Source organism: Thalassophryne amazonica, chromosome 18 (assembly GCF_902500255.1).
Source record: "Thalassophryne amazonica chromosome 18, fThaAma1.1, whole genome shotgun sequence".
Lineage (NCBI taxonomy): Eukaryota > Metazoa > Chordata > Actinopteri > Batrachoidiformes > Batrachoididae > Thalassophryne > Thalassophryne amazonica.
The window spans coordinates 5046685-5074137 of record NC_047120.1 but is presented as its reverse complement, the minus strand read 5'-3'; the positions used below and the strand labels follow the sequence as shown (position 1 = coordinate 5074137).

At 42.7% G+C, this 27453-nt stretch overlaps 1 protein-coding gene across 3 annotated transcripts in view; it reads left to right on the top strand.

Annotated features, from left to right (window-relative positions):
- The window catches only part of ryr2a (ryanodine receptor 2a (cardiac)), a 723597-nt gene that overhangs the window by 515714 nt on the left and 180430 nt on the right, over nucleotides 1–27453 (top strand). For all 3 annotated transcript variants that reach the window (XM_034193918.1, XM_034193917.1, XM_034193919.1), the window contains exons 86-88: nucleotides 3774–3853; nucleotides 11803–11879; nucleotides 13424–13497. In XM_034193918.1, the coding sequence (XP_034049809.1) occupies nucleotides 3774–3853; nucleotides 11803–11879; nucleotides 13424–13497 (231 nt within the window). The remainder of the gene's footprint in view (nucleotides 1–3773; nucleotides 3854–11802; nucleotides 11880–13423; nucleotides 13498–27453) is intronic.

The window sequence follows — 27453 nt, the reverse complement described above, 5'->3', positions numbered from 1 at the left end:
TTCCTGTATGCTTTATATACATATGACTGTGTCCCTTCCCACCACTGGAACATGGTTGTCAAATTTGCTGATGACACATCAGTGGTGGGCCTGATCACAGGAGATGAAACAGCATATCAGGGGAGGTCCAGAGGCTTGAGGCATGGTGTTCCACAAACAACCTAATGTTGAACACCACCAAAATCAAGGAGATGGTCACAGACCTCAGGAGGGAGGGAGGAATCCATGCCCCACTACAGATCATTGGCTCCTTCATGGAGAGGGTCTCCCTTATCAGGTCACTGGGGGTGCACCTTTCAGATGACCTATCATGGTCCACTAACAAGTCAGCAGTAGTCAAAAAAAGTCCAGCAGAGGCTGCACTTTTTAAGACTCCTGAGGAAGTGCCATCTGGAGGCTGGCATGTTGAGGACCTTCTACTAAACCACAGTGGAAAGCATCTTGTCAAACTGGATCGCAGTGTGGTTTGCAAACTGCATGAGCTGGGGACAGGAGAGCCCTGCAGCGAGTGATTAAAGCAGCCCAGAATATCATCGGCTGCCCCTGCCCTCCCTGGTAGCTATTGCCACCTCCCGTGGCCTTAGCAGAGCACAGAAAATCTGCTCAGAACAGCCGCATCCAGGCCAAACTCTCTTCTGCCTCCTCCCCTCTGGCAAAAGAGTTAGAACCTACAGGTGCTGGACTAATCGCCTCAAAGTGGGTTTTTACCTGCGGGTGATCAGACTCTTGAATGCACATGTGAGACCCCCACGGATTCCAAATCCAAAGAACAATCCAAGTGCAATATTTATACCTTTTGATACCTATTCCACTGAGATGGTTTATATATTTACATATTTCTTATTTTATTTTATTTTATTTTAGGATCTGTTTTCGCCGTCATATAAAACAAATAATGAATGTTTTACATTCTTTCAATGGAACGGATATTTTGGTGAAAAATGAAAAGTACCATTCAGCGAGGCAAGCCTTGTTGAATGATACTTTTCATATTTCACCTCATGAAATATTTGTACCATTGAACTCATAAACATTCATTATTTGTATTCTATTCTATTCAACGCTGAATCTCTGTTCTGGCAGCACAGACCCAAACTGTTGTGACTGGTGCAGTGGGTGCAGGCTTGACCTCCACCCCAACACGGCCATCAGCCCCCCAGGCAGGACCTCAAGGTTCCCCAAAGATCATATAATTCCAACCAATACCCATTGATAATCAGTGCTGGCAGCCATGACCAGAGCAGTGGCCCATGAGCCCACCTAGCATCTTGGTATAGGCCTCCCAACAACCAGGCTACATTAATCAAGTCTTGCTGGCAACCTGGAGCAGCAGCAGCACAAAGGACACAGACGTGGCTCATGTCCTTTCCCAACCACAGCTTTCAAGACCATCGGAAGTGTTAAGGGCATGTGACCAACTTCAGCAACATCCGGAGGGGCACAGCTGATTGTTTCGAGCAGGAGAACTCTAATCAGCAGTCACCTATTGACTCTTGAGGACAATTTTATAGAGACAATTTTGTTTGTTTATAGTTTATTTGGTTGTCTTTTATGGAGTTTTTAGTCTGCCTGCTTGTACTTTTTGTAGTTTTTAGTAAATTGAGTAATTGTAATAAAGATATTTCCAAACATAAGAAAACCTAAAAATCCAAATACTGACTGAACCAACAAAGAATAGATCTGTCACATTTTATTAAATAAAAAGAAGCAAAATGAGTGAATAAATGAATAAAATTATAATAAGACAAATACAACTACTAAGAAAAAAAACTACAAAGAAACACACATCATACAGAATAATTCAACTGGATAAGATCTCAGTCACAGATGTTTCAGACGGAATCTGATGTATCAGTGAACTGTGAATGAGTTGAGAAAAGTTAAGGCCCCGTCACACATTGCAAGAATGTGCAGGAACCAGGTCGACACGGCAAATATGGTCATAATCCAGACACAAATGGGAGGGAAAGAGGCGTAGTCAGCTGTGTTAGAACATAGCGCAGCCTGCACGATGCAGCCCAAAAATATTTTAGAAAACAGTCAGATGATACAGACTGCTGTCAGACATGACCAACATTGGCGCTCTCACTCACTCACTCACTCACGCAATCAAATATTCACTCGTCCTCACATTCCCAGTGCTGAACTGACCTCTCATCAGGAGGAGGGTGCGATGGCAGGAGTGTGTGTCTCTCACATGACAGAGTGTGCGCGTGTACGTATGTAGAACAAGTGATCCAACCAGCGTGCTAGTGTGTGGCCAGATGAAATGTTCTCTCAGGTGCGTGTATGTGTGTTCACAATGGCTGTATGAGCCACTCCACGTGAGCACGTGCACCCCACGTGTGTGTGTGTGAGCACAGGAGCTGTCCATCCAGACTGCACACAAAAAGGTTGACAACTGTCACTGATCGCCTGCTGTTGTATAGTCCGGCAAAAAAATCCCTTTAGGTGTTTAATCAGTATATACTTGCATTGCTAGATTTTATTCGTCCGGCTAGACACCATAACTGCTGCTGACCTGTGCTGGCAGTGTGCCAACTTCCCTTGTGCTCAACATTTTTCAGACGCAGCTAGCAAACTTTTTCTTGTGTCTTTTTGTAACTCTTTTTTTTTTTTGGCCATTTCACTTGATACGCATCTTAACACAACAGTAGTTGGATTTTTGCTGCGGGACAGCACTTCACATGGGATTTACTTATGCCAGAGGTGGATTATGCATTTGTGAGCCAATCGATGTTGTCAGCACACAGCGCAGCCAGGTGAGAGGGCCTTCATCAGGTGTCTGCACTGCGCTGCTCCTGGGGCCGTACCAGAGGTGAGTTGCATGTGTATTTATGTTGTCATGGGCTGGGGAAACATTTCCACATCATACCTGCTACAGGCTTCGGGGTGAACATGTAATAATACATGTATTACAGCGGGGACATCCCGTTCAGCTGTGTTGCGGGGCGCTGCACCGAGCCTCTGACGCACACAATGACAGCGTGCGCTGGACGATGTTGACTTGCAGTGGCACACTGTGCTTTTGTTTTGATGTGCCACATGCATGTTATTACATATCGACATTTCCTTTGCGCTCCCTGGCCGGGGTCCAGTGGAGGTGGACATATGTGGCACAACATGCCGGCAGGATTTGCCGTGACCAATCAATGTCACAGCTCAATCAACCGCGAACAGATCGTTTCAAACACTGTTATGATGCTGTCAGAATATGTAGATTGAGATCAGATGGTGCAAAACTGCACATAGACTGAGACAGATGTGCATCCCATGTCAATGGTGCCAAGACTGTTTTGAACATGTGCAACACATTCGTGACAGCTCAGTGAATGGGACCAAATATGTAGACTGTCCATCTGTCTTCAGACCACACCTCAACTGTGGGCAGATGTGTCATTCTGATGCAATTCGGCCTCAATCGGTGTATGTGTGACGGGGGGTTTACTGTTTCATTTGGGATTCATGCAGTGAAACATTGCCAGGGTGTTTCCAGATGAAAAGAATAATACATTTGTGCTGTTACCATCACAGAACATGCTATGTTAGTGAAAACTGATGATAATGACAGAGAAATGGGGGAAAGTTGAGCAAAGGAAGATGTAATGGAAAAGGTGGTTCAGTTCTGGACTGTCTGGCCTAAAAACCATCGAGTCAGATTTTGGAAATGATGATGAGAGAGGAGCTGTTGGATCTGAATGAACGCGGTGCTGCTTCGGATCAGACTAATGACTGATGGTTGGCTGTTTTCTGCTTGTTTATCTCGTCTCCAGGTGAGATGGGTCTCATGGTGGCCTCGACCCTGAAGCTTGGCATTGCCATCCTTAATGGTGGAAACTCGACTGTACAGCAGGTACCAATATCACTGTGTTTGGTCTCATCTGGAAACCGCCATGTTTCAGATTTCTTACCTCGGCCAATCAAAAGGGCGGGATACAGTTTGTGGGAAAATGTTTGTTTGTTGGTGTGTGCTGCGTGTTTTGTTTTTTATTTTTTCCTTTTTGCTAAAGTTAACACTTAGCTGCTATGCTGTTGTAGCCACAAGGTAGCCAAACATTAATTCCACATTTGGCCTCATCGACATCTATATTGACAACACGTTAATGCTTGGTGGTTTAATTTATCTTGAATAAATTAAATTCACTATTTGGTCATGTTGCATCAAAAGCATTTGTGATTTTAGTGATTTTTTTAAGTTAATGCTGAAGTTTCTAAGCTTTTGTGGACACAGCATCATTAGATTACCATTAGCTAGCTAGTTAGTTATTAGTTATGGTCATGTTCACATTTAGCTGAATTATTGAATCTGGTTTTTCATGGCATTTTCAGATGTTCTGTACCATTTTGTGATTGATAGATAGTTGCTTGGTTTGTCCAGCCAAAACTGCGAAAGTCAAAATTGTTCAGCAAAACTAAAGGGAGATAAAAAAGACAAAAAAACAAAACAAAACAGAAAATCTACATAGGTTGATATTTAAGAAGCACACTTTGATTTATATTACATGATTTATTGATTGTCTAATACCTATGGTGTCAGTGTTTTAATATATTTTTTATAGGGAGCAGGTGTGGTCCATTTCAAAGTTCCATGTATGTGTAATGCTTTAGTTTTAGAAGGCATAGGATAAATATCGTAGTATTGATCTATTGTAATACATTTAACCTGAATTAACTCTACGATGGTTCACAATGTTGATTTTTTTTTCTCCTGTCACACTTAAACTATTTGGGACACATTGCTGATGACACTGAGTATCAGGCTCGATGGGCAGGATAGACTGGATGCAAATACAAAACGCAGGAACACAGCTCAGTGGAGAAAAAACATTTACTGGGTGAATAGGTTGGGGTCGGTACACAGAAAGGCATTCCAGGCAGAGCAACAGGATCAAAAACATCAGGCAAAAAGGCGTGGTCGGAGTACACGAGCAGGTAGTCAAAAAAATGATGAGGCAAACAAAGCAAGGCAAGAGTACAAGAACTGAGCTGGAAGGAAGGCACAAGGCACTTCGATCTGGCGAAGGACAGAGGCAAACTGTGAGGCTTATAAAGCACCCAGGTGATTAACTGCAAACCAAGAACAGGTGTGTGGAGAAGCTCCCAGAACTGGGATGTGGCCAGACAGAGGGAGACACTCACCACCAAGAGCCAAGAGAGGGAAGCAAGAAACAACAGGACAGAGAAAACCAAAGCAGAAAGACAGAGCAAGAGACAGAGCAAGAGACAGACAGAGCACAAAAACAACCCACTAAACCAGGAACCTGACACTGAGTGGCCAAAATTCTGAAAACCCAAGAGTCATTCTGGTCTTCCTGCACATGGTGCTGCTTCAACATGTTGTCATGACATGTTTCATGCATGTTATGATACAATCATGGCAGTTCACAACTTCATTTTTGTGACAGTTTCTTAATCACTCTGGGTTTTTTGTTTATGAGGTTTCCTTTTGGTGAGCTTGTGATTATTCCTAACTTCTCTTGGTTCTCCTATTAGGCCACAGTTATTGTATTTATTGGTTTACAAATTGTTCTGGGGTTTGAGGGCCCTGGGCGGAATATTAGACAAACGCAGGTCACTTGCCTAGCCAAGTCCACAACCCATGTACACCGAGGGCTGAGAAAATGCAGATAAAGTGTCTTGTTGAAGGGACACAGACTGGGCATATTCTCCAGGGCAGGGTACAATTGCTGCAGTGGTGGCTAAGGTGAGCCATTCAATAATTAACAAAAAGCTAACTAAGGAAGTTGTCAAATTGTAGTCATATAGCTGACTTGCCATTGTCTTGTCACCTCATGTAGCAATAAAACCAGCAACCACCAGATAGCAACACAACACATAGATTTCCCTTATGGCAGAGGTCTCAAACTGATTCCAGAAAGGGCAGAGAGGGTGCAGGTTTTTGTTGCAACCATCAACTCCACCAGGTGATTTCACTGATTAACTGATTCCATTTGTTCAAAGTGATGTTAATCAGTGAAATCTTCTGGTGGAGTTGATGGTTGCAACTAAAACCTGCAGCCTCTCTGACCTTTGGCCTCTGTGGATATCTATGTCCAGTTCATTGTAAAAGTGTTTATGAATAAAATTAAAATCCCTGACTACAGTGACTGAACTGTGGGTATCAATTTCAATTTCAATTTATTTTCATTTATATAGCACCAAATCACAACAGAGTTGCCTCAAGGTGCTTCACACAAGTAAGGTTTAACCTTACTAACCCCCAGAGCAACAGTGGTAAGGAAAAACTCCCTCTGAGGAACTCCCTCAACATCTATGTGGTCATCTTTCAGAATGCCCTTTGAACACATTTTTATCTTTTTACAAATCTGGCAACTTCAATATTGAAAATCACATTATGAACATATTGAGGCGAAAGGTTGTCATTAACAATACAAATTACTATAAATACCCAAAGGGAACAAACGTAAAGGAAAACCACCTGGCTGCTCTATGCACAAAAGGTGTGCAGGTGACGCTGGGGTGAAATCAACCCTAAGGTGCAGTGATGAAAAAGGGAAGGAAAATATAAGAGAACTAAGATGCTGAGGAAACTAATATGCCCAAGAAGAGAGAGTAATCGTGAGTGGGACGTGGGAGAAAAAGGAAAGGCAGGGAGAGAACGACCAGTAAAAGCCAAGAGAACCACACACCTACAAACTAGCAACACTGAGGAATATTGTTATTAAACATTTTTGTAATTTTCAGATGTACATTTTGGGCAAAATGGAGATCCTCTGCCCATCTTTGCTCAGCCTTTCAAACTAAATCATGATCACAATCACCCCCTGACATCACCTGTTTGAAATAGCATCATTGTTTGTTTGTTTATCTCTTTACAAGCTCTAAATTGTCCCTGTCTCTTTGAGTGACCTTGTTAAATTAATGTGGATAAGTGAGTGTGATGTCAAAATGAAGAATCAGTATTCAACACCATGAGAACAAATTGTATCTCATAGACTTTTCACTTATTGTGTGTTTGTCCCGAATTTGTTCAGTCATTCATGTACTACTATAAGGGCCCCTTCACACATAGTGCAAATTTGGTCGATTTGTGCATAAAGTGCACATGAAGCAGGAATCTTATGCAAAACATGTAGAATTGTAGCTGCTTCCATCGCTTCGTACACCTGTTGCTGCAAATATTTGTGCACACCAGCGGCTGAAAGACAGAGTGTGTGCTGTGCAAGCCCATCGAACCCTCTCATGGCAGGTGTCGGACAAATTTCAGGTGACACACACGTACATCTAACATCACTCGCATGGCGCTTAGAAAATGTGTGGCCATTCGCACTGTTAATACGACAACAGTCAGCAGACAATCACTGTGTGTGTGCTGAACTGACAGGAGGTGTGGCCGCCGACAGAAGCGGCTGTGGCGATCTGTTGTTCTGGACATCCCAGCTGGACAACACATACTGTGTTTTGACAGAGATGGACTAACAACTGCCCACTGTGTCTGCTTGCTGTCATCACGTGGACATAAATAAAAACATATATCGCTGTGGTGACGGTCTGCATCTACAGAAGAACAGACGGTTCATATTTGTACTGTCCACTTGATAAGAGGGATTCAGTATATGCAATGTTTTTATATGGTGTGTGTGTGTGTGTTTTTTTTAAATACATCCATTTCCTTCCTGATATCAGGCAGTTTCCTGCACCTTTCACAGGCCAGCGATGGTAGCTCAGTGGTATAATTTCTGACTGGCAATCAGAGCTTTTGGAAAGTGCGGGTTCGAATCCCATGGCATGAACCATTGCACCGGCATCGTGCACGCCTGCCCGTCAGCGTGATGTTTCGTGATGCGCTCATACGAGCTGTTCCGACGGGAGCTGCCCTGAGTTGTACATATTCGTACTATGCGTGAAGGGGTCCTCACATCTGGTATCTGTGGAATAAGCTCTGTCTCTGTCAGTCTTGTTAATTGTCTTTTGTCCGCTGTATTGTCATAGACTACAGTGTATATGATGTCGCCTCAGACTGGGAGAAACCTGCGATGGATACGATCTCTCAGCTGCCAAGTCAGCTCATGATTTTAAATTTACAAGTAATGAGCACAAACCTCAATTCTTGCTCGATTCGTAGCAAAACTAACTCACAGCCACCAGCGTGTAAGATATTCACATTTTGCAACTAATGATTTTGTTTGTTTGATAGTGGAACAGATGATGTTACCGACAACATCCCCCAACCTTCACTTTGCATGTGAGGAGGTTATTTGACAGTGTTAAATGACTCTTGACCATTTTAGTTTCTTTCTCATTTTGACTCCGTTTCTTTACCAAATGGAAAACAGTGATGAGAGTAAAATGTACTTGGTGTTTTCTTGACATGTTACCTAAAATGCTTGTTAAAGATTAATGTACTTATAGCTTACTACAGGAAATATTCCTGCAAGCTGCCATGATGAAATCTTAAAAAGCCACTTTGGACTCTGGGAGTTTGAATAAAGGATCTAAAATTTCATCTATGCACAAAAAAGCCTTATTTATTGCCAAATTCTGTCCACAGTTTTGTTAAAATCCTTGTTAGTGGTCACTTCACCAGTGCAAAGAAAATCTGTCCACCTGACTTGCCAAGGTGCTGACCGCATGATTGAGAGTCAGACCAGACAATCACTAATGTCCTTAATCTCCAAATTGCTCTAGCTGAGCGGCTTGCATGGCAGCATGCTGACATTGCTGTGTGTGTCTCTGTGTGTGTGAATAGGTGAATGTGAGGCATCACTGTTCTTTTCATGCACCGTGTGAGCTTGTGACTTGCTGATGTCAACACTGTGAACCGAGTCGTCCCTGGTGGTGGTATGAGCAGGCACAAGCTCGGATCAATGAACAAAGGTCCAAATTATTGATGACAATTTGAATGCAGAGTTATGGCAATGAGATCCTGAGGCCTGTTGTCAAGCTCTTCGACTGCCGCCAGTACCGCATGTTGCAGCGTCATAATGCACCGACCATGTTGGCAGGATCTCTAAACACTCACCAGACATGTCACCTTGTTGACAGTACTACAGTTCAGCGTGTAACAAAGATATTTTTTTCAAGATCCACGGTAAATTTTAGTGTCCTTTTATTATGACCAGTCCAACTCAGACTCCTGCAGTAATCATGCTGTTTAATCAGGATCTTGACATGCCTGCCTGGTCGATAGATTTTCTTGACAATAGTGAGTTGTTGACTAACATGGATTTCAACAAATCTGTGCTCAAAGTTTTAAAGAAATAAGCCTTTTAGTGAACATAATACAACCCCAATTCCAATGAAGTTGGGACGTTGTGTAAAATGTAAATGAAAACAGAATACAATCCTGAGCCCGGTAAGATCCTTTACACAATGATATTGGTTTTTAATACAGTGCCGCCTGAGGGATCAAAGGTCACGGGCATCCAGTGTTGGTTTTCGGCCTTGCCGCTTACGTGTAGAAAGTTCTCCAGATTCTCTGAATCTTCTGATTATATTATGGACTGTAGATGATGGAATCCCTAAATTCCTTGCAATTGAACATTGTAAAAGATTATTCTTAAACTGTTGGACTATTTTTTTCAAGCAGTTGTTCACAAAGTGGTGATCCTCGCCCCATCTTTGCTTGTGAATGGCTGAGCCTTTTGGGGATGCTTCTTTTATAACCAGTCATGAGTGTCCTCAGTTCCCAAACACTTATTGAGTGTTGTTAGAAGGAAAGGTGATGTAACACAGTGGTAAACACACCACTGTCCCAACTTTTTTGAAATGTGTAGCAGGCATTTCATTTTAAAATGAGCAAATATTTCCACAAAAACAATAAACTTTATCAGTTTGAACATTAAATATCTTGTCTTTGTGGTGTATTCAATTGAATATAGGTTGAAGGGGATTTGCAAATCATTGTATTCTGTTTTTATTTACATTTTACACAATGTCCTAACTTCATTGGAATTGTGGTTGTACATCTGATGTTGCAGGTCACTGTGTCCACCATACTGTGGAGCCTCCTTCCTATTTTTGTTCAGTGGTTTTCCATTCATTTTTTTATTCTTTTTCTTTACCCTGTTATTTCAGTTAAGGGTTACAAGGTAGCTGGAGCCTATCCAGCTGTCAGTGTCAGCTGTCTTCCTGTCAGTGAGTGACAGACGGGGTTCATCTTGGACAGGCTGCCAGTCTGTAACACTCTCACTCACACTGGTCTTCAATTTAGAGTCACCAATTCACCCAACCCGTATGTTTTTGGAAGTGGGAGGAAACCGGGGCACCCAGAGGGAACCCATGCAAACTCCACACAGAAACGGCCAGGTCAGAAGTGACCCCAGGACCTTCTTCTTGTGAGGAATCAGTGTGAACCACTAAGCCACTGTGCCGTCCAAACTGGTGGTTTTCAATTTGTCCTTTTCCTTCAACTATTGGAAAGTTTAAGGATAATCCTTTTTTATATATTATGTATTCTAGGCTGATATTTCCTGTTTGACATTTGAATTGCAGATATCTGATGTGTTCAAAGTTTTACGGTTAGGGGTCCAGACGGGACCGGACCGGTACTTGGCGATGGACTTAAATGCAAGGGAGCAAGAAACAGGACAGAATATGAACGAAAGGAGATTTATTAACACTAAACAATGAAATAAAGGTGGCCTGCTGAGGTGAGAGTCAGCCCGCTCGTAGTGGTGGAAATCCGGGTGCTGCAGGATTCCAAGCCAGTCTTGAAGGAGAATGTCAACTATGGATTCAAGGACCAGGACCAGGTGGAACACTCGCCTCCAAAACCAGGAACTATGTGGAATAAAGACACACAGGGTGAGTGAATGCACTCATATCGCTGAAGCCTCAAAACCATCACAGTTCATCAAAGGGTTAACACAGGTTGTTTCAGAGTTCATGAAATAAAGTTATCTTCTTAAGAAATAACGTTCACTGTTGAGCAATTGTTCATAGTCCATAAGTTGTATCCAAAGGTCAGGGGTCAAGTGCTGCATGTTGAAGCGCAGCACCAATTAAGCAGTACTTGATACAGCTGGGCTGGGTTCTTCGATTGTTTGATATCAGAGTTCATGCAGTTCTTAAACAGAGTTCTTGGGATAGTTCTTTATCCTAGCACAGTCACAAACAGGGACAAATGAGAACGGGATCCAACTGAGATTAAGGAGAACCTAACTGGCATTTAATTGAGACGCGCTCCACGCCGGGAGCCAAGGAGTTCCCAAAGTGACATTGCGGTGCAGCTAGTTAGCACCAGGGTCCAGGTCCACGTGGGAGCCGTAGTGGAATCGTCTGGAACATCAGTAAAAGACAGTTTGCTCTAATGCGGGAATTAAAGGGGGAAGCCAGCGTTACCTGAGCTTAAGCTGCGGAAAATTTCGGTGTCTTTGAGTGCACAACTGGAAGATGTGGTCAAGGTCACAAGGCGGCAATCAGATTTGGTCGTCCTGGTATCTGTCTGGATCATAGCCGAGGCTTTGGAAGCTGGCGAGGCAAAATGAGGAAAGTAAGGCAATAGACAGCAAAGGACATGCAATATGCAAGTATCTGGCTTGGCTCTTCGAAGAATCCGGCAATTAAAGAACAGAAAGTCCGGGTTTAAATACTCAGTCACTCATCTGATTCAGGTGTGAAACAAAATTGAGAGCGCCATCTGGTGGAGAAACTAACACATTACACTGGTAAAAACAAAGTTAAAACCAGGATCCGGGGGAAATCCTGACGCAAAGTGTATCATGCCTTTAGTTTATGTCACAGGATGGCTGGTCTTTGGTTGTAATTGTGTCTGTATCTGGAGCTTCTTTCTCATGACACTGTGTTGTAGAGTCTCTGACTTTTCTGTGTGTTTGACAGAAAATGCTGGATTATCTTAAAGACAAGAAGGATGTGGGCTTTTTTCAGAGTCTGGCTGGCCTGATGCAGTCTTGCAGGTATGTTCATGCCACTTTGCTCACTCATATAGCTGCAAACTAACAAATTACCATGCACCCACTAAACCTAATAGGCTAAACAGTGAATTCAGGCTATTTCTTTAGACTTGCACTTTGTAACAGTCAAGTGTTTGATGTTAGTAAAACATTTTCTGATGGGATATTATCATTCCCTTTTGTGGCATTGATTTCTATTCCATCCTCATGTTTAAACATTATGCTTCTGGGTTTCAAGATCAATTAGCATTCACATTCACTCTTCATAAACAGTTTCATGCGTTATATTGTCTTACGTCACATCTTTAGTAACAAATTACTTTTTTTCATAAAGTGTTGTTCCTAATATAAAGCTACCCCCTTTATTGAAGACATATTTTGAAAATAAATATTTTTTTAGATATAAAATGTTGTATTGTATTTGTTTATTTATTGTTTGATTTTAATTTTTTATTGGCACCCCCTCATTTCTTTTTTTATGTACATACCGACACATTCACCTGTTGTAACAGATTGCACTATGTCACACTGTTATTTCTTGGCTGCTTACAGTTGTTTGATGACTCTTCTGCTTTTATCAACCTTGAGCTTATTTTGAATCAAAACATTTCAATTCTACAGGACCTGTTTTTACATAGCATGCTCCCCCACATATATATGTATGTATATATAAAATTAATTATGCATTTATTATTTACATTAATTATTAATATCCTATTGTCTTATGTACAATTTGTACATGCTCAATAAAGCCCCTCTATCAATCAGTCAATCAACAAATCAATCATAAACAATATTTTATTTACGTTTTAATGGTGTCTGCTGGAGGGTGTGCGTGTGCATATACATGAGCTTTTGACAAGTGTGGAAGTTAGCTTGCATGCTGCAGTCCATAAAATGTCTTTAGTTACATAGTACATATACAGTATTTGTATGTTGCCAGTTTGGCAGCATGTCCAGTTTCTTTCAATGTGGATTTTTCATGTTATCGCTGTGTTTGTATGATTTTCTCTGGTTTCCTCCCACCATCAAAACATCCATATTATTTCTTCTTTTGGAATTGTAGATGCATCAGGAAAGACAAAGAGCAAAAAACCTGTTCCAAATCAGTACACGGATCATAAAAATCTGAGTTTAGTGCTCTTGTTGGAGATGGATGATAACTGTGTGGACTTGAGAGTGGCAAAAAAACAAAACAAACAAACAAAAAAAATCTTATATACATGGAAGTCAGGAGTTTAACTGGGCTTAGTTGGCTCAGTTGAAATTTATTGGAAAAAATAAAGCAAAAAAGTGAAATTTAAGCACTCATCTGCAGTGATATAAAAATCTTATTTTATGAAAATTTGTCTTTTCACATTTAATGGATATATCATTGCATCCCATATTTTAATTGTACCTGTTGCAGGGCCGTGCCAAAATTCTTGCCAAGTCTTGAGAAACTTTTGAGAAACTCAGTAACTCAAAGCTTCTTCACTTAGCATCCTATAAGGTGGAAGACATTTAATGTTTGTTTGTTTTTTCAATTTTACATTTTGTTTCTTTAGTGTTCTGGATTTGAATGCATTTGAAAGGCAGAACAAAGCAGAGGGATTGGGGATGGTGACAGAAGAAGGATCAGGTGAGCCCCATTCATCTATATTTTAATGTTTGAGTGGTGCCATATATGTGTATGGATTATGTGAAAACTGGGGTGAGTTAACTTGTGCATGTACATCTCTTGACCCAAGGACAAACCTTCAAAAATGACACATCAGTGGGATCATTATTTGCTGAGACACCAGTAATTTTTGTCCCAAATGGGCTAAAATGACTTGGCTGAACACATAATTTCATTATTAGTCTCATTTCATGAACTCCACAGAGCGAACAATGTCATCTGCCACGTTCTCAAATGAAGAAGGCAACATACCAACGAGGCAACATCATGGCAACATAACAAACATACGTAATTATGACATCACAGACTTTAGTAACAGAAAATCAATAAGGCAATGTTGCCCTGAGCTCATATGACCTTCTCAAAGTGAACCACGCCCCCAACTGACAACGCAAAGTCAAAACGTGTGTGTGTGTGTGTGTGTGTGTGTGTGTGTGTGTGTGTGTGTGTGTGTTGTACCCTGAGATTACAGTCCTACTAAAGTGGCTTCTAACAATCATCTTAAATAGAGTTAATAGATTAAGATTCACATTATGATGCGTACTACGCAGGATTCAAGATGCGGTTTACAACTGTGAGCTACACGATGAACTTCCAGTCACTTGAAGTTGGCATACCCATGGGTTGCACTATATCGCCGATACTATTCGTTATGGCCATGGCAGTCCTTGTAAGAGCTGCTCGTGTAGGACGAGGGGTAGAGATTGCTCCTGGACAAGAACTACCACCAATACGCGCGTTCATGGACGACCTTATGTTGCTTCATCCGTCTACAGAAGATGCGGAAAGGACGCTTGATAGATTAGCTATTTTGGTAGGATGGTCTCGAGTGAAGTTCAAAGCCAAGAAGTCCCGTAGCTTGACACTGAAGAAAGGACGGATCGCTGATGTACACTTCCAGATCGGGGATGAGGTGATACCAACTGTTTCAGAAGAACCTGTAAAGAGTTTAGGTCGTTGGTACACTAAAGCACTTTGAGACACAGATAGAGTAGGGGAGGTCAACCAGCAGCTATTTGATGGATTGGAAAGTATAGAGAGGAGTGGTCTACCTGGAAACCTGAAGCTGTGGTGTCTGAAGTTTGGCCTGTTTCCTCGGCTGATGTGGCCCCTGATGGTCTACGAAATCGCTATGACCAGTGTTGAGAAGATGGAAAGGAAAGTGTTCGAATTCGGAAGTGGCTCGGCGTTCCACCTTGTTTGACGAATGTGAGTTTTTACAGTCACAATACAAAGCTGCTATTGCCCGTCAGCCCTAACTGAAGAATTCAAAGTCGAGAAATGCCGCTTGTTCATGACTCTGCGTGATTCAGAAGGTGCGAAATATTGTTCCTGATGTGAAGACTGGACGGAAGTGGTGAGCTGCGTCGCACGTTGAGGAGATGGAACAACGATTGAGGCACAGAGATATTGTTGGAGCTGTTCAGTCCGGACGCGCGGGATTGGGTATGCAAAGGATGCAGTTCTTTAAAAGTTCGACGGCTAAGGAGAGACGAGTTCTTGTCAGTGATGAGATCAGGAAAGACGAAGACCAGATGAGGATATCAAGAGCCGCTGGAATGGTGCAGCAAGCTCAATGGACTGGATGGGAAGAAGTGGAAACAAGAAAGCTACGATGGAGAGATATTTGGTCCATGGATGCCTTGACGCTAAGATTCTTGGTAGGGTCTGTGTACGACGTGTTACCATCACCACACAATCTATGCAAGTGGAAGAAGATTGAGAGCTACAAGTGTTCTTGCGGCGAAGTGGGATCACTAAGGCATATACTATCTGGTTGTAAGAAGAGCCTTGTTGAAGGGAAGTATACTTGGCGACACAATCAAGTACTTCGAGTTATTTCGAATGCGCTGAAAGCTGAGGTTATGCGTGTGAACAGTCGTGAGGATAGTATTGTTGGTGTGAAGAATGGTATATGTTTTATAAAGGAAGGTCAGAAAAAGACGTCAAGTTCGGAGCGAACGTCACCGCATGGTCTTTTGTCAAGCGCCTTGGACTGGAAATGTGAGGTTGACCTTGATGAGAAGCTGATATTTCCCGCAGAGATCTCAGCAACGAACTTGCGCCCCGATATCCTGATATGGTCAAGATCGAGTAAAACACTACTGATAGCGGAGCTCACTGTACCGTGGGAAGAAAATGTAGAGAGTGCCTGTGAGTTAAAGACGACGAAATACGCTGAGTTAGTGGAAGATTGCAAGAGAGGAGGCTGGAAAGCCCACATGTTTACTGTTGAGGTTGGGTGCCGAGGGTTTGCCGGGAAATCACTGGGTTATTTCCTGCACAAGATCGGTATGTCTTGTAGGAAGAAGGTGAAGATTGTTGAAGAAGTGTCAATGGCTGCATTACTTGCGTTGTTATCAATCTGGCAGCGTTTCAAGGCTGACCGGGGTGGTGTCTGACAAGACACTGCTGGCCCCACTCACCCATTTGGTCGTTCTAGGTTAAGGGGCTGAAACGACCAGGTGAGATTCCTAGCTGATGCCGGTCAGGGAAAGCGCAATAACATCTTGCGTTTTGATTCTTCTAGGCTAGGTTAAGGGGCGGAAACGACCGGGTGAGATTCCTAGCTGATGCCGGTCAGTGAAAGCGCAATAACATCTTGTGTTTCGATTCTTCTCTTTTGAAATAATTGAAAGCACAGCCAGTGATGCTTCTTGATATAAAGGTGTTACTTCTTGCACAGAAACAACAATTGTTTTGAAAATACAGGTAGTAGAGAATGACACTTGAATTGGGTTGATATTTGTCACGAGGGGTGCAAAACTGACATCCAAAATGAAAACACAATTACACTGAAATCAGGTTAAATAAAGTAATTTTACAAAATAGCAAAAATGTTTTATTAAATTTAAAAATATAAGAGAAAGGAATTAACCAATCCAAACATGAAGTCCAATGTCAGCTGGGGTGGATCCCATGGAAGCAAAAGCTGGAGTTTTAAGGTACCAGAACAGACAAGATTGAAACAAAATATTATGATCTGGCAGGAAGGAGTGGAAAAGGAGACAAAACCAGTGCACTGAAACCAAAGTGGAACTTAAAAATGGCTCAAGTATGAAACTATGCTAATACACACACTCAAGGGGGTAGGTAAGAAGAGAGGTTATCCCTGTAAAGCACCTTGGAGAAACGATACTGAGATGCACTGGAGAAACATATTCAATATAGATGCATGCAGCTATGCCTCAGCACATGCACCCAGTTATATTCAAGTCTGGAGCCACCTTGACCCTTTCACAAATTTGATCCCCGCACCGGCTGTACGCGGCTGTGTGCAAGTGCGCAAAGAAAGTTTTGAAATGTTCAAAATCTCTGGCACACATTACTTTTGTGAACTAGACATGAACATTGCGCAGTCTATTAAAAAACACTGAGTCAATGCGTGTCGTTGAGATGTTACATCCACAATAAACATAGTTTTACAGATACATCATCTAACTCATGAGAAGGAATGAAAATGCATCTGTTTTACCAACCCATTACAGTATAAATATTACAAATAAATACAGGGATGAAAGTAGTGAAAAACAAAAAAAGCTGAAACCCAAAATTACCGGGTTAGGCCCCCCTAACTCCTAAATCCCCCCACACTCCCACGGGGCCCTTAACCCAGGGGGGGAGGGTGGATTTTTGAAGTCTAGAAGCTCTGAAAATTTTAATTCTAGAAGCTCTGAAATGCAATCTGGGGATATTCCAGGCGATAAATTGCAGTGAGTGCACCATCCATTTTTGTGAGAAAAAAACCCAACATTCCTTATTCAAAATCACTTCTCTAGTAGTATTCTGCCCTTAATATGATGTAGAGGTTTTGACCAAAACAAACTGTCATTCAACTTAAATAAGACAAAAGTTATTCGGGAACTGCAGAAGGAATGAGCAAGTACAAATACAGATAGATAGGGTGCAGATTGAAAGGATTAATGAAAATAAATTCCTTGGGGCAATAATAGAGGAGAAAATCAGTTGGAAACCACACATCAAATATATACAACGAAAATTATCAAGAAACGTTTCAGTGTTAAACAGAGCAAAACATGTTCTGGATCATAAATCCCTCTGCATCCTACACTGTTCCATTGTCTTATTTCAATGACTGTGTAGAGATCTGCGGCAATAACTACACGAATTCAACAAAATCACATCAACTATTCTACTCACTCATTCTTCTTAAAGTCAAAAATATTAAAATGAATAGACATGAGTCATTAATTATTATACATAATGCAAAGGCTCACAAAAAAATTGCTACCTTTATGGCCCCTTCACACATAACACGAAGTTGGGGGAAGAAGCAGGACCCCAACAAAACACCGCAAACAAAATACGAAATGGGGAGCCGTGAAACATTCCCCCTGCTGTCGGGAGACACACACGGTTGGACAAGCGTGCATGATACTGTGGCGACGGTTTTGTGCGCGCTCGTGTGCGTGCACAAACACAGTGTGAGCACATGGAATGTGTGACACCACATTGCGCCACTGCTGTGGACAGTGATCGCACTCCAGCCACCTCAGTGGCGTGAGGGGGGGTGATGGCACACTCCTCATGACATCTGTGTTGTGGGGGGGGGGGCAACACACTCTTATGCCACGTGTTGCAGGGGGGCTTGCATAACCTGTGTGTTGCTTGGTAACAGCACACTCATGGGGCACTTTGAACATGTGGGGCCATTCACACATCCAGCTCGAAAGTGGTCACCTGCTCTCTATTCTTGTGCTGGCAGTCAGAGTGGCCCCGCCTTTTCTAAGTGCCATATGAGTGGTGTTGGATGTTCGTGGGTGGTACCTGGATTCCGGCTGAGAGTGGGTCGACTGACCATTCGACGACTGTCAGCCACTGGTGTGAAGGCTGCCTTGATTGTGTCAGCCACGGTTCGACGTGGCTGATGATTTCGTGCAGCTGCTCAGCTGTGGCACGAAATGTCCGACCTGCGTAGGACATGCTGTTCAAATGCTCTGAACACAATCAGATGGCAGTGCGACCTCATCATACGCGCCATTCCAATGGGTTTCCGGTGCGAGTGGCACACAAATATAGAATGAATGTGGTGACTGCTGTATGAGGCATTCAAGTGTGGCTCCGATTTCCCACGAGTGCTATTTGACGCCTCCTTCATGCACCATTCTGCCTCAATCGTGTTATGTGTGAAGGGACCCTTGACACTGAAAATGCCATAGACATGCTAACGTGTTAGTATCGCTCCATTCTTAAGTTATAAAATACAACTACCACCTGTACTACCTGTTTCAGAAGACCATAACAGGTAAGTTTAACATAAAAAAGGTAAGTATTACTCAGACATATGCTCTTTAGGGTTTAGCAGGGAAAAATAAGGAGAATGAGGAGAAAAAAAGCAACAGGTTTGCTTCAAGGGCCCCTTGAATAATAGACTAATAGACAAAGCTCTATGATAAAAGCTGTACATATTCTTTCTTATAACATCACCCACTGTAGGGATTTGTAATGCATTTAACAAATGTGAATGATGCTGCCTTTTTCTTAGACCCATAACATTTTTAATTATACTACCCTGGGCAGATTTTAATGAAGCAATATCAGACCTACATAGTGGGATGCAACACATAGCACACAACACTGTGGGACAACAAGGTGACAGTGCATGTTAATCAGACGTTCTAGCATTTCTTAAAGCACAGGTAAAAGATGAATTAAAGTTGGTGGTGCTGGACTGCCTGAGGTTGCGACAAGCGTTCTGAAAGACACAATGTGCACGTATGCAAGAATGAGGGTAATGGAAACCCACCTCACATTAGTCACAGCCAGGGTTGGGAGGGTTACTTTAAAAATGTATTCCGATACAGTTACTATTTTCCTGTTGAAAAATGTAGTCAGTAACGTAATCCAAGTACCATAATATTAAAGTAATGTAATTTGATTGCTTTCAGTTACTTCTGGATTACTCCAATATCAAATATGCTAATACAGACAAAAGAAACTAAATATAAATAGTCTTGACTACATAGTACAGTTTATTAAGCAAAAATAAAACTGTTGCGGTGTGCAGATGAATTTGTGATTAAAAATGGCTTGCAGAACAATATACAAAACAAAAAAAGTCTGCTACTTGTTCAGTAAACATAAAATTATCTTACTTTAGTCTTTCACATGGCATTCACACCATGTTTAACATATCAGTCCACTTATTGAACTTTCAAAATAAGAACAACAGCATAATGAAAACCATTAAGTAAATGCTGTCAGTAAGGAGGCGTGATCACCATTTTAATTCTGGGCAAGTTAGTGATTTGCGTGCATAGAAGATCAAGAAACAGGTGGAATATGCCGGAAAGCTGCGCATGTTGGCAAAACCACAAACGGAGGAACAAGGGAGACAATATTTCCTTCCATAAGTAAGTGGTTTTGGTTCTTCTTGTCACTTTGTCCGTGATATTTGGATGATAAACAGCTGTATGTCTCCTGCCGTACCTGTGTCGCCCGATGATTTTAATTTGCACCTTAAAATAATGAGATTATAATGACCCGCGCTGTGCCGCTCCCAGTCACACCCACACACCACTGACTTCATGAATGAAAATCGGTCAATAAAGGATAATTGTGTAAAAATATAATATGTATATAAATGTAATGGTTTTAGGAGCTGCGTTGAACAGCAGCTGCTGCAGCAGGACGCGTCAGCTCAGCAGCTTGAACAGCGCAGATCCGTGTAACTTTTAACACTAATATTTGGGAATGTGTCTGTGTGTGTGTGTGTGTGTGTGTGTCAGAGTAAGTTTAATACTTTCCTGACATAATTTAATGTAATTTAATTTTACTGTCTCGATATCCAGGACAAAATGGCATTTTAACATGTATTTTGCGAGCATTATTCTGAGTGTGTTCAGTCGCGAATCTCCATTGAAAATGCATTAACATCTGTGTACTTCATCAATATTTTGTCGGTTAGGAGACGTCATGTCGCTGTCCATGAAGGGACGTTTTCGTTTCCAAGAAAAAAATATATATTATATACAGATAATATCATAAAATGCATTAAAATTGTAATCCTGCGAACTAATCCCCATTTTTACTAAATATACCTGTAATCTGAATATGACTTTTTTTCTATAACTGTAGCGGAATACAGTTACCTTTTTTTTTGTATTCTAATTACTTAACGCCGTTACATGTATTCCGTTACTCCCCAAGCCTGGTCAGCCTGGACAGATCATGACATAAAATTAGTAAGAAAGAGTATTTACTCAATGCAAATGACCACATTTGGCTCCTTGAACTGCAGGCAGCAAGTAGCTAATGTATAATAATGGCAGTTGAGCCCCGGGTAAAACAACACACCACTGATATATACTTGGCATATATGTGATGGAGGCCAGCAGGAGTTACTGTGGAATAGTAGTCAGTAAACTTCACTCCCCAGTAGCTAAAAGGATTCTTCAACCACAAGGCCAGAACCCTGGCTTTTGGCCTTCTGGTTAGAGAGCCCACCTCCCATGCCAGAGAAAGTGAGTTTGTGTCCAGAGGGTAGCGAGTGGGAGGAGTCAAATCACAAACAATGCAGAGCACGTTACTACATATGCATATGTAAAAAAATAGTAAAGGCATGCAAACTCACAGACCAGAGAACAGAACAGAATGACAGCAGGTGGACGGTAACGGCAGCACACAAACATCTGTGTGGGTAAAATTAAGATATTTCAGCCAGTTGTAGTTTTTTCAGGGTGGTTTGAAATGTGCAGCCAGGGTCAGAGGTAAAGTCAGTATTGCATCACCCATGCTCAACAGGCATCCATCCACCATCAACAAAAAGAAAAGGCTGCACACTTACCAGGATAGTGTGGAGGCAACCTGAGGTGATGGAACACCTTGATGAGCAGAACCTGGGTGGAAGAGCAGCTGTGAGTCTTGCAGTGAGGCAGTGTCACATCTGTCAGGCAGGCAGGCACCGTGAAGGAGGTGGTGGCCAGAGAGTGGAGAAAATCTTCAGTTGTCAAGGAGAGCATCTGTCCATCAAATGGTGGAAACCAGGAGATGAATCTTAACACTGACAGCAGGTGAAGGAACATTTTTCAATCAGTCCATCAAGTCCAGCGACACAACATACAGATGATATCATACACAATGGACTGTAAACTGTAAAGAACTGTAAGCTTGGTGGAGCAGCAGAGATGAAAGTTCCAGTTCATGCCAGAGTGAAGAAGGAGGCATCTTAAGGAGGTCGTAGTTCATAATGATCAACATTCAAAATTAAAAAATGCTTGAAGCATTTTAGTTTATGTGTAATGAGTCTAGAATATGTAACATTTTTGACTTTCTGAAAACCAAAATGATAAAACTTTTTCACAATATTCACATTGCACCTGTATGTCCATGTTTGTTTCCTCAGGATCACTTGAACTTGATATTATACGGTTTTGGTGTTCAGACCCATTTTTCTAACCCATGCAAACAAAAATGTGGTTGGATGCTGTATGTCGGTATCATCCTCTCCATCCCATCTGCCCATCTGAAACCCAACAGCTCCTAAACCAGTTGGTGGAATTCAGTGAATCTCCACACAGCTGGAGTACATCATATGAATAGAATAGAATAGAATAGAATGCTTTTATTGTCATTATACACAAATTACAATGAAATTAAGACAACTCCCGTAGTGCAAGGGTGTAAAAAAGTAAATATAAAAAGACAAATAAGAATATATTACATGCATTTACAAGGAGCCAGTAGGTGTATATAAATAGAAGTCTGCACTATCCACTGCATTCACCTTTATAAAAAATAAATGCAATGAATTGTGCAGACTGAAGGCTAATGTGCATTCAATACCCGTATTGCACTTGGGTAGAACATGTTGAGTCTGGATGTGCGGGCCTTGATGGACCAGTACCTCTTTCCTGAGGGCAGCAGTGAGAACAGGCTGTGCCTGGGGTGTGAACCATCGAAGCTGATGCTTCTGGCCCTGCGCAGACATCTGGTGTTATAGATGTCTGACAGAGAGGACAGCTGCGCTCCTATGATGTTCTGTGCTGACTTCCTGACTCTCTCCAGAGCCGTCTTGTCAGCCTGAGAGCAGCTCCTGTACCACACCAAGATATTGTTGGTGAGGACGCTCTCTACAGAACACCTATAGAAGGACAGACGCTGCTGTGCCTTTTTCACAAGGGCAGTGGTGTTGGTGCCCCACATCAGGTCCTGAGAAATGTATGTTCCCAGGAACTTGAAGTCACTGACCCTCTCTACGGTGTCTCCCTGAATGGGGGGGGGGGGGTCCCTCCCTCTTCCGCCTGAAATCTAGCACCAACTCCTTTGTCTTTGAGGAGTTAAGTGCCAGGTTATTTAGGGAGCACCAAGTAGAGAGGTTCAGGACCTCCTCTCTGTAGGCTGTCTCATCGTTGTTGTGAATCAGCCACAGTAGTGTCATCTGCAAATTTGACAAAGATGTTGCTGCTGTGGGTTGGTGCACAGTCATGGGTGTACAAAGTGTACAGCATGGGGCTGAGCACACAGTCCTGAGGGGCCCCAGTGCTCACTGTCAGCACTGAGGAGTGGTGGGACCCCATCCTGACTGACTGCAGACAGTTGGTGAGAAAGTCTCTGACCCATCTGCAGGTGTGCTCGCCAATGCCCAGACTGCGCAGTTTGAACAACAGTCTGCTTGGAACAAGTGTGTTAAAAGCAGAACTGAAGTCCACGAACAACATCCTCACATAATTGCCAGACTGTTCAAGATGTTGACACACTGTGTGGAGGGCTGTGTTGATGGCATCACCTGTGGACCTGTTGGCTCTGTATGTGAATTGGTGCCGATCAAGGCTGGGAGGCAGTAAGGATTTTATGTGCCTCAGCACCTGCCTCTCAAAGCACTTCATCACAGTTAAAGTAGCCACAGGTCTGTAATAATTCAGACTGCTGACCGACTGTCTCTTGGGGACGGGCATGATAGTGGCAGATTTTAGGGCCCTGTCCCACTGGCGTTTAGGAGGATTTGCGTATGGATTGCGCACAAAATTGGCCCATATTCGCCAAACATCTGCAATATCCGTGTAACATGCCTGTATGAGTCGTCCGTCATCCGAACACGCCCGTGATCACGGGCGTGAGCACGCATGTGATCACGGGCGTGAGCACGCATGTGATCACGGGCGTGAGCACGCATGTCCGCAGCCAGCATTTTTGAGCTGTTCAAAAATCTGAAAGTGGATAACATCCGCCTCACATACAACATATATACTCAATTCATACACAATACACAGTGGCGGTCCTAGAGTGATTTATTCCCCGGGCGAAACCCCCTGCGTGCCCCCCCCCCGCACACACTAATGTGGCCACCACCTCCGCCCCACCACCCATGAAAACACAAACTTCATCCAGAACACCCACAATCCCACAAATTAACTCACAACAGCTATTTTCAAGAACAAATTTCCGGTTTTAATGACTACTGCAATAACAAACACAAAGATAAACAATAATTACTTCAATAAAGTTTTTGAACATAAAAAAACAAAAGACTCAGTGACTTCACATTACAACTATGTACAGTACAGGTATTTAAGAAAGTACAACTGCACTACAGCATCACCCGATGGTCAAAATATTGCACGTCATTCAGTTTCACCAACAGAGTGCACTTTGCATTATCATAGAGTACCATTCACCATAATGAACAAGAATTAAACCTCCATTAAAGTCGCACCATATAAATAACAAAAGATGTTAAACAATCTGTATATTACAGAATACCATGAAGTGACAAAAAATGTACAAAAAAAACCCCCTATACATTAAAGTGGCAAAAATGGTAAAGCGCAATCATGTATCATAAATAAATGAACTAACGACAGGTAAATTCTATACCCGTTACTGTACACATAAGAAGAAATAACAAACACTATTGTGTATCATAAGTAACAGGAAGCAACAAGTGAAGAAGTTAACACTCTTTAAAGTAAAAAATGGCAAACCACAATAATTTGTCACAAATAACAAAGTGCAAAAGAAGTAAGAGGAAAACAGTCTATATACAAAAGTTTGCAGGAGGCATCATAAATGTTTGCCACAGTGCTCACTATCCATGATGTGAAATTCCATCGAGTAGGAGCATTTCTGGGCAACCTTGAGCAGCCTGCAGACTGAAGAAAAGACATCCTCTTTGTGGATTTTGAGAAAAATGTGGCAAACCCAGAGAGTGATGCAAAAAATATTCTGCACTCAGATAAGCGAGGCTAGTGTGAAGTGTGTCCGCCTGTGAGTGCTTTGTGACGGCGGAGGAGCTCAGCAGCACCCGCTGCTCGGTAGGAACAGAAACTGCGATAGAAGTCAGAAAGAGTGATAGAAGTCAGTCTCCAAACACAAGGAGCTACAAAAAAAACCCACCAGAAATAGAAGCTCGATTTGTCGCTAGTCGTTTTTAACAAAGAAAATGCTGCTAAGAGGATTAGGAAAGTCTCCGGTTCAACTCAGAACAGAATGAAAATTAAAAAATGCTCCCACGGATGTCTACACCAAAAGTTCGCTGATTCGCTCATTTCGCTGTCAATCAAAAAGGGATTCAGCCTCAGACAGATCATCCAATCATCATGCGGAAGCTGAGCGTCCGGGCCAGCCGAGGCCAGCCCACTGCCCCATAGACCCCCAAACACGCTGAGCATCCGATGGGCGGGACAAAGCCCAGCAATTATCCAATGACTCGTCTCGTTTCGCTGCACTCTTTGCTTCGGTATTGAACTCTGTGGACACTCAGCGTCCACACTGTTTAAAGTACTGTGAAGCTGCGGGAATACATAAATCAGTACATACCTTTTTTCTTTGCTCGTTTCTCCTCTTCTTCTTTCTTTTTCTTTCGAAATTGTGCACCTGATGGCTTTGATCGTTTCCTATCCATGATTATGTCTTACTCCGTTTCGACCACCTCCTCGACCAAACATTGAATGATTCCCCCCTCCCCCTGCACAAACTCTGCACTGTGCAGCGTTGCTCACCTAACGCGAGAGGTGAGACTGTCGCTGAACCGTTTCAACTTGACCAATTGACCACCACGACCACCATAATCTTGGGAATTCTTTCGGTTCATCATTCACAACACAGAATCAAACCTAATGGGAATGTAGAGAATTTCGCAACCTTTATTTGAAATATTATACAATAATAGAGCAGAGCGTGATGACAGATGACGATGTGATCTGAGGACAGTGGATTGTACAGGCGCCAGATGCGCACCTCCCATCATGGGATGGGGAGGGGAGGGGGAAGATGGGGGCGCCGCTCTGCCGTAACACAACCACAAACCCCCCCGTCGCCCCGTTTTTTTTTTTGACCCTTTATTTTTCTTTCCCGCATGGTCGTACCGCCCCCCCCCCCCCCCCCCCCCCCGCGATGCCGCCCCGGGCGGCTGCCCGATCAGCTGCCCGATCAGCCCGCCTCTAGGACCGCCCCTGACAATACATACTCACTCTGTGCGCTGTATATCTGCCATTAACCGTTGATATCTGCAACTGACGGGGATTTGTGGCTTCACAGCGGACTGAGACAGTGTGTAAAACAGATATATATCGTGCCTGTAATGTCCACATCACAAATTAAAATATGTTGAGTGACTACATACAGATCGGCCACGAATAAAGCGTTTTTATTACATCTACTTTGCAGCTGATTTGCAGACAATCTGTGAATGCATAACAAACGTAAACCCAAAGTACTATATGTGGCAGAAAGGTACATACCTGCCAGTCAGTGCCGGTCCGGCTGTGTAGATCCACAAAGACGTAATAGCTGCTGCAATCCAGGACTTTTATTTAACACCAGCAAAAGGAAGAGTTGCTGTTTAGCCACAACTCACGCTGAAGCCTGTTGTCTGACGCTCTAAAAAAAAAACAAAAAAAAAAACACTGTCTCACACCCGAGCGGCTTCCCCCCTCCCGCTCCCAAAACTCATGAACAGTTAACCCTCGCATGCCAACAAGAACATTAACTCTGTGATCAGCTTGTCCAAGTCCAGATAATACTCCAGAGGCTGTATTTTTGGCGTAAATAGTGATGTCGACGGCCTGAGTGAGCTTCTTTTATGACCGCAATGCAGATGCCGTGCACGCGCAACACGTGCGCGATGCATTCATAATACACCCGTAATGCTGCCGTGATAATCTCAATGTGTCGGATCAGTTTCCTCACTACATGCGTTATATAACCGTGATTGTTCATCATATATTCGCTGTATATTATTAATATATCTGTGATTCATACTGGGACATTTGTCATTTTTGGCCATTTTTGTTGCAGATGACAACGAACACCCACAATTTGTATACTCAATTCATACGCAATTAATCCTTTCCCCAGTGGGACTCGGGACTGTGCAGGCAGCCAGCGAGAGGTTAAAAATGATAGTAAAATCCTCTGCCAGCTGGTCTGCACAGCCCCTCAATACCCTCCCCTGGACACCATCAGGACCAGCAGCCTTCGACGGGTTCACACCCCAGAGCACCCTCCTGACCTATTCTGTGCTCACAGTGAGGGCCAGATTGTCAGCGGGTGTCAGCATGGGGACACTCTCTTCCTCACTAACTTCAAACCTAGCAAGTGAATGAAGAAAAATAATTTGGGTCATGACGCAGGCTGAACACTTTCTTAAATTCAGGTGTTTCAGCACATTCAGGTATTTATTATGGATGAGCAGAGGATATCATCATCTTAGCTTTCACCAGTAAAGGATGAAATAATGAATGAATTATACATGTTTTACAGCAGCTCTGTGACATGCACAGTGGCTCTGTGACATGCACAGTGGCTCTGTGACATGCACAGCAGCTCTGTGACATGCACAGCAGCTCTGTGACATGCACAGCAGCTCTGTGACATGCACAGCAGCTCTGTGACATGCACAGCGGTTTAGTGACATGCACAACAGCTCCGTGACATGCACAGCAGTTTAATGACATG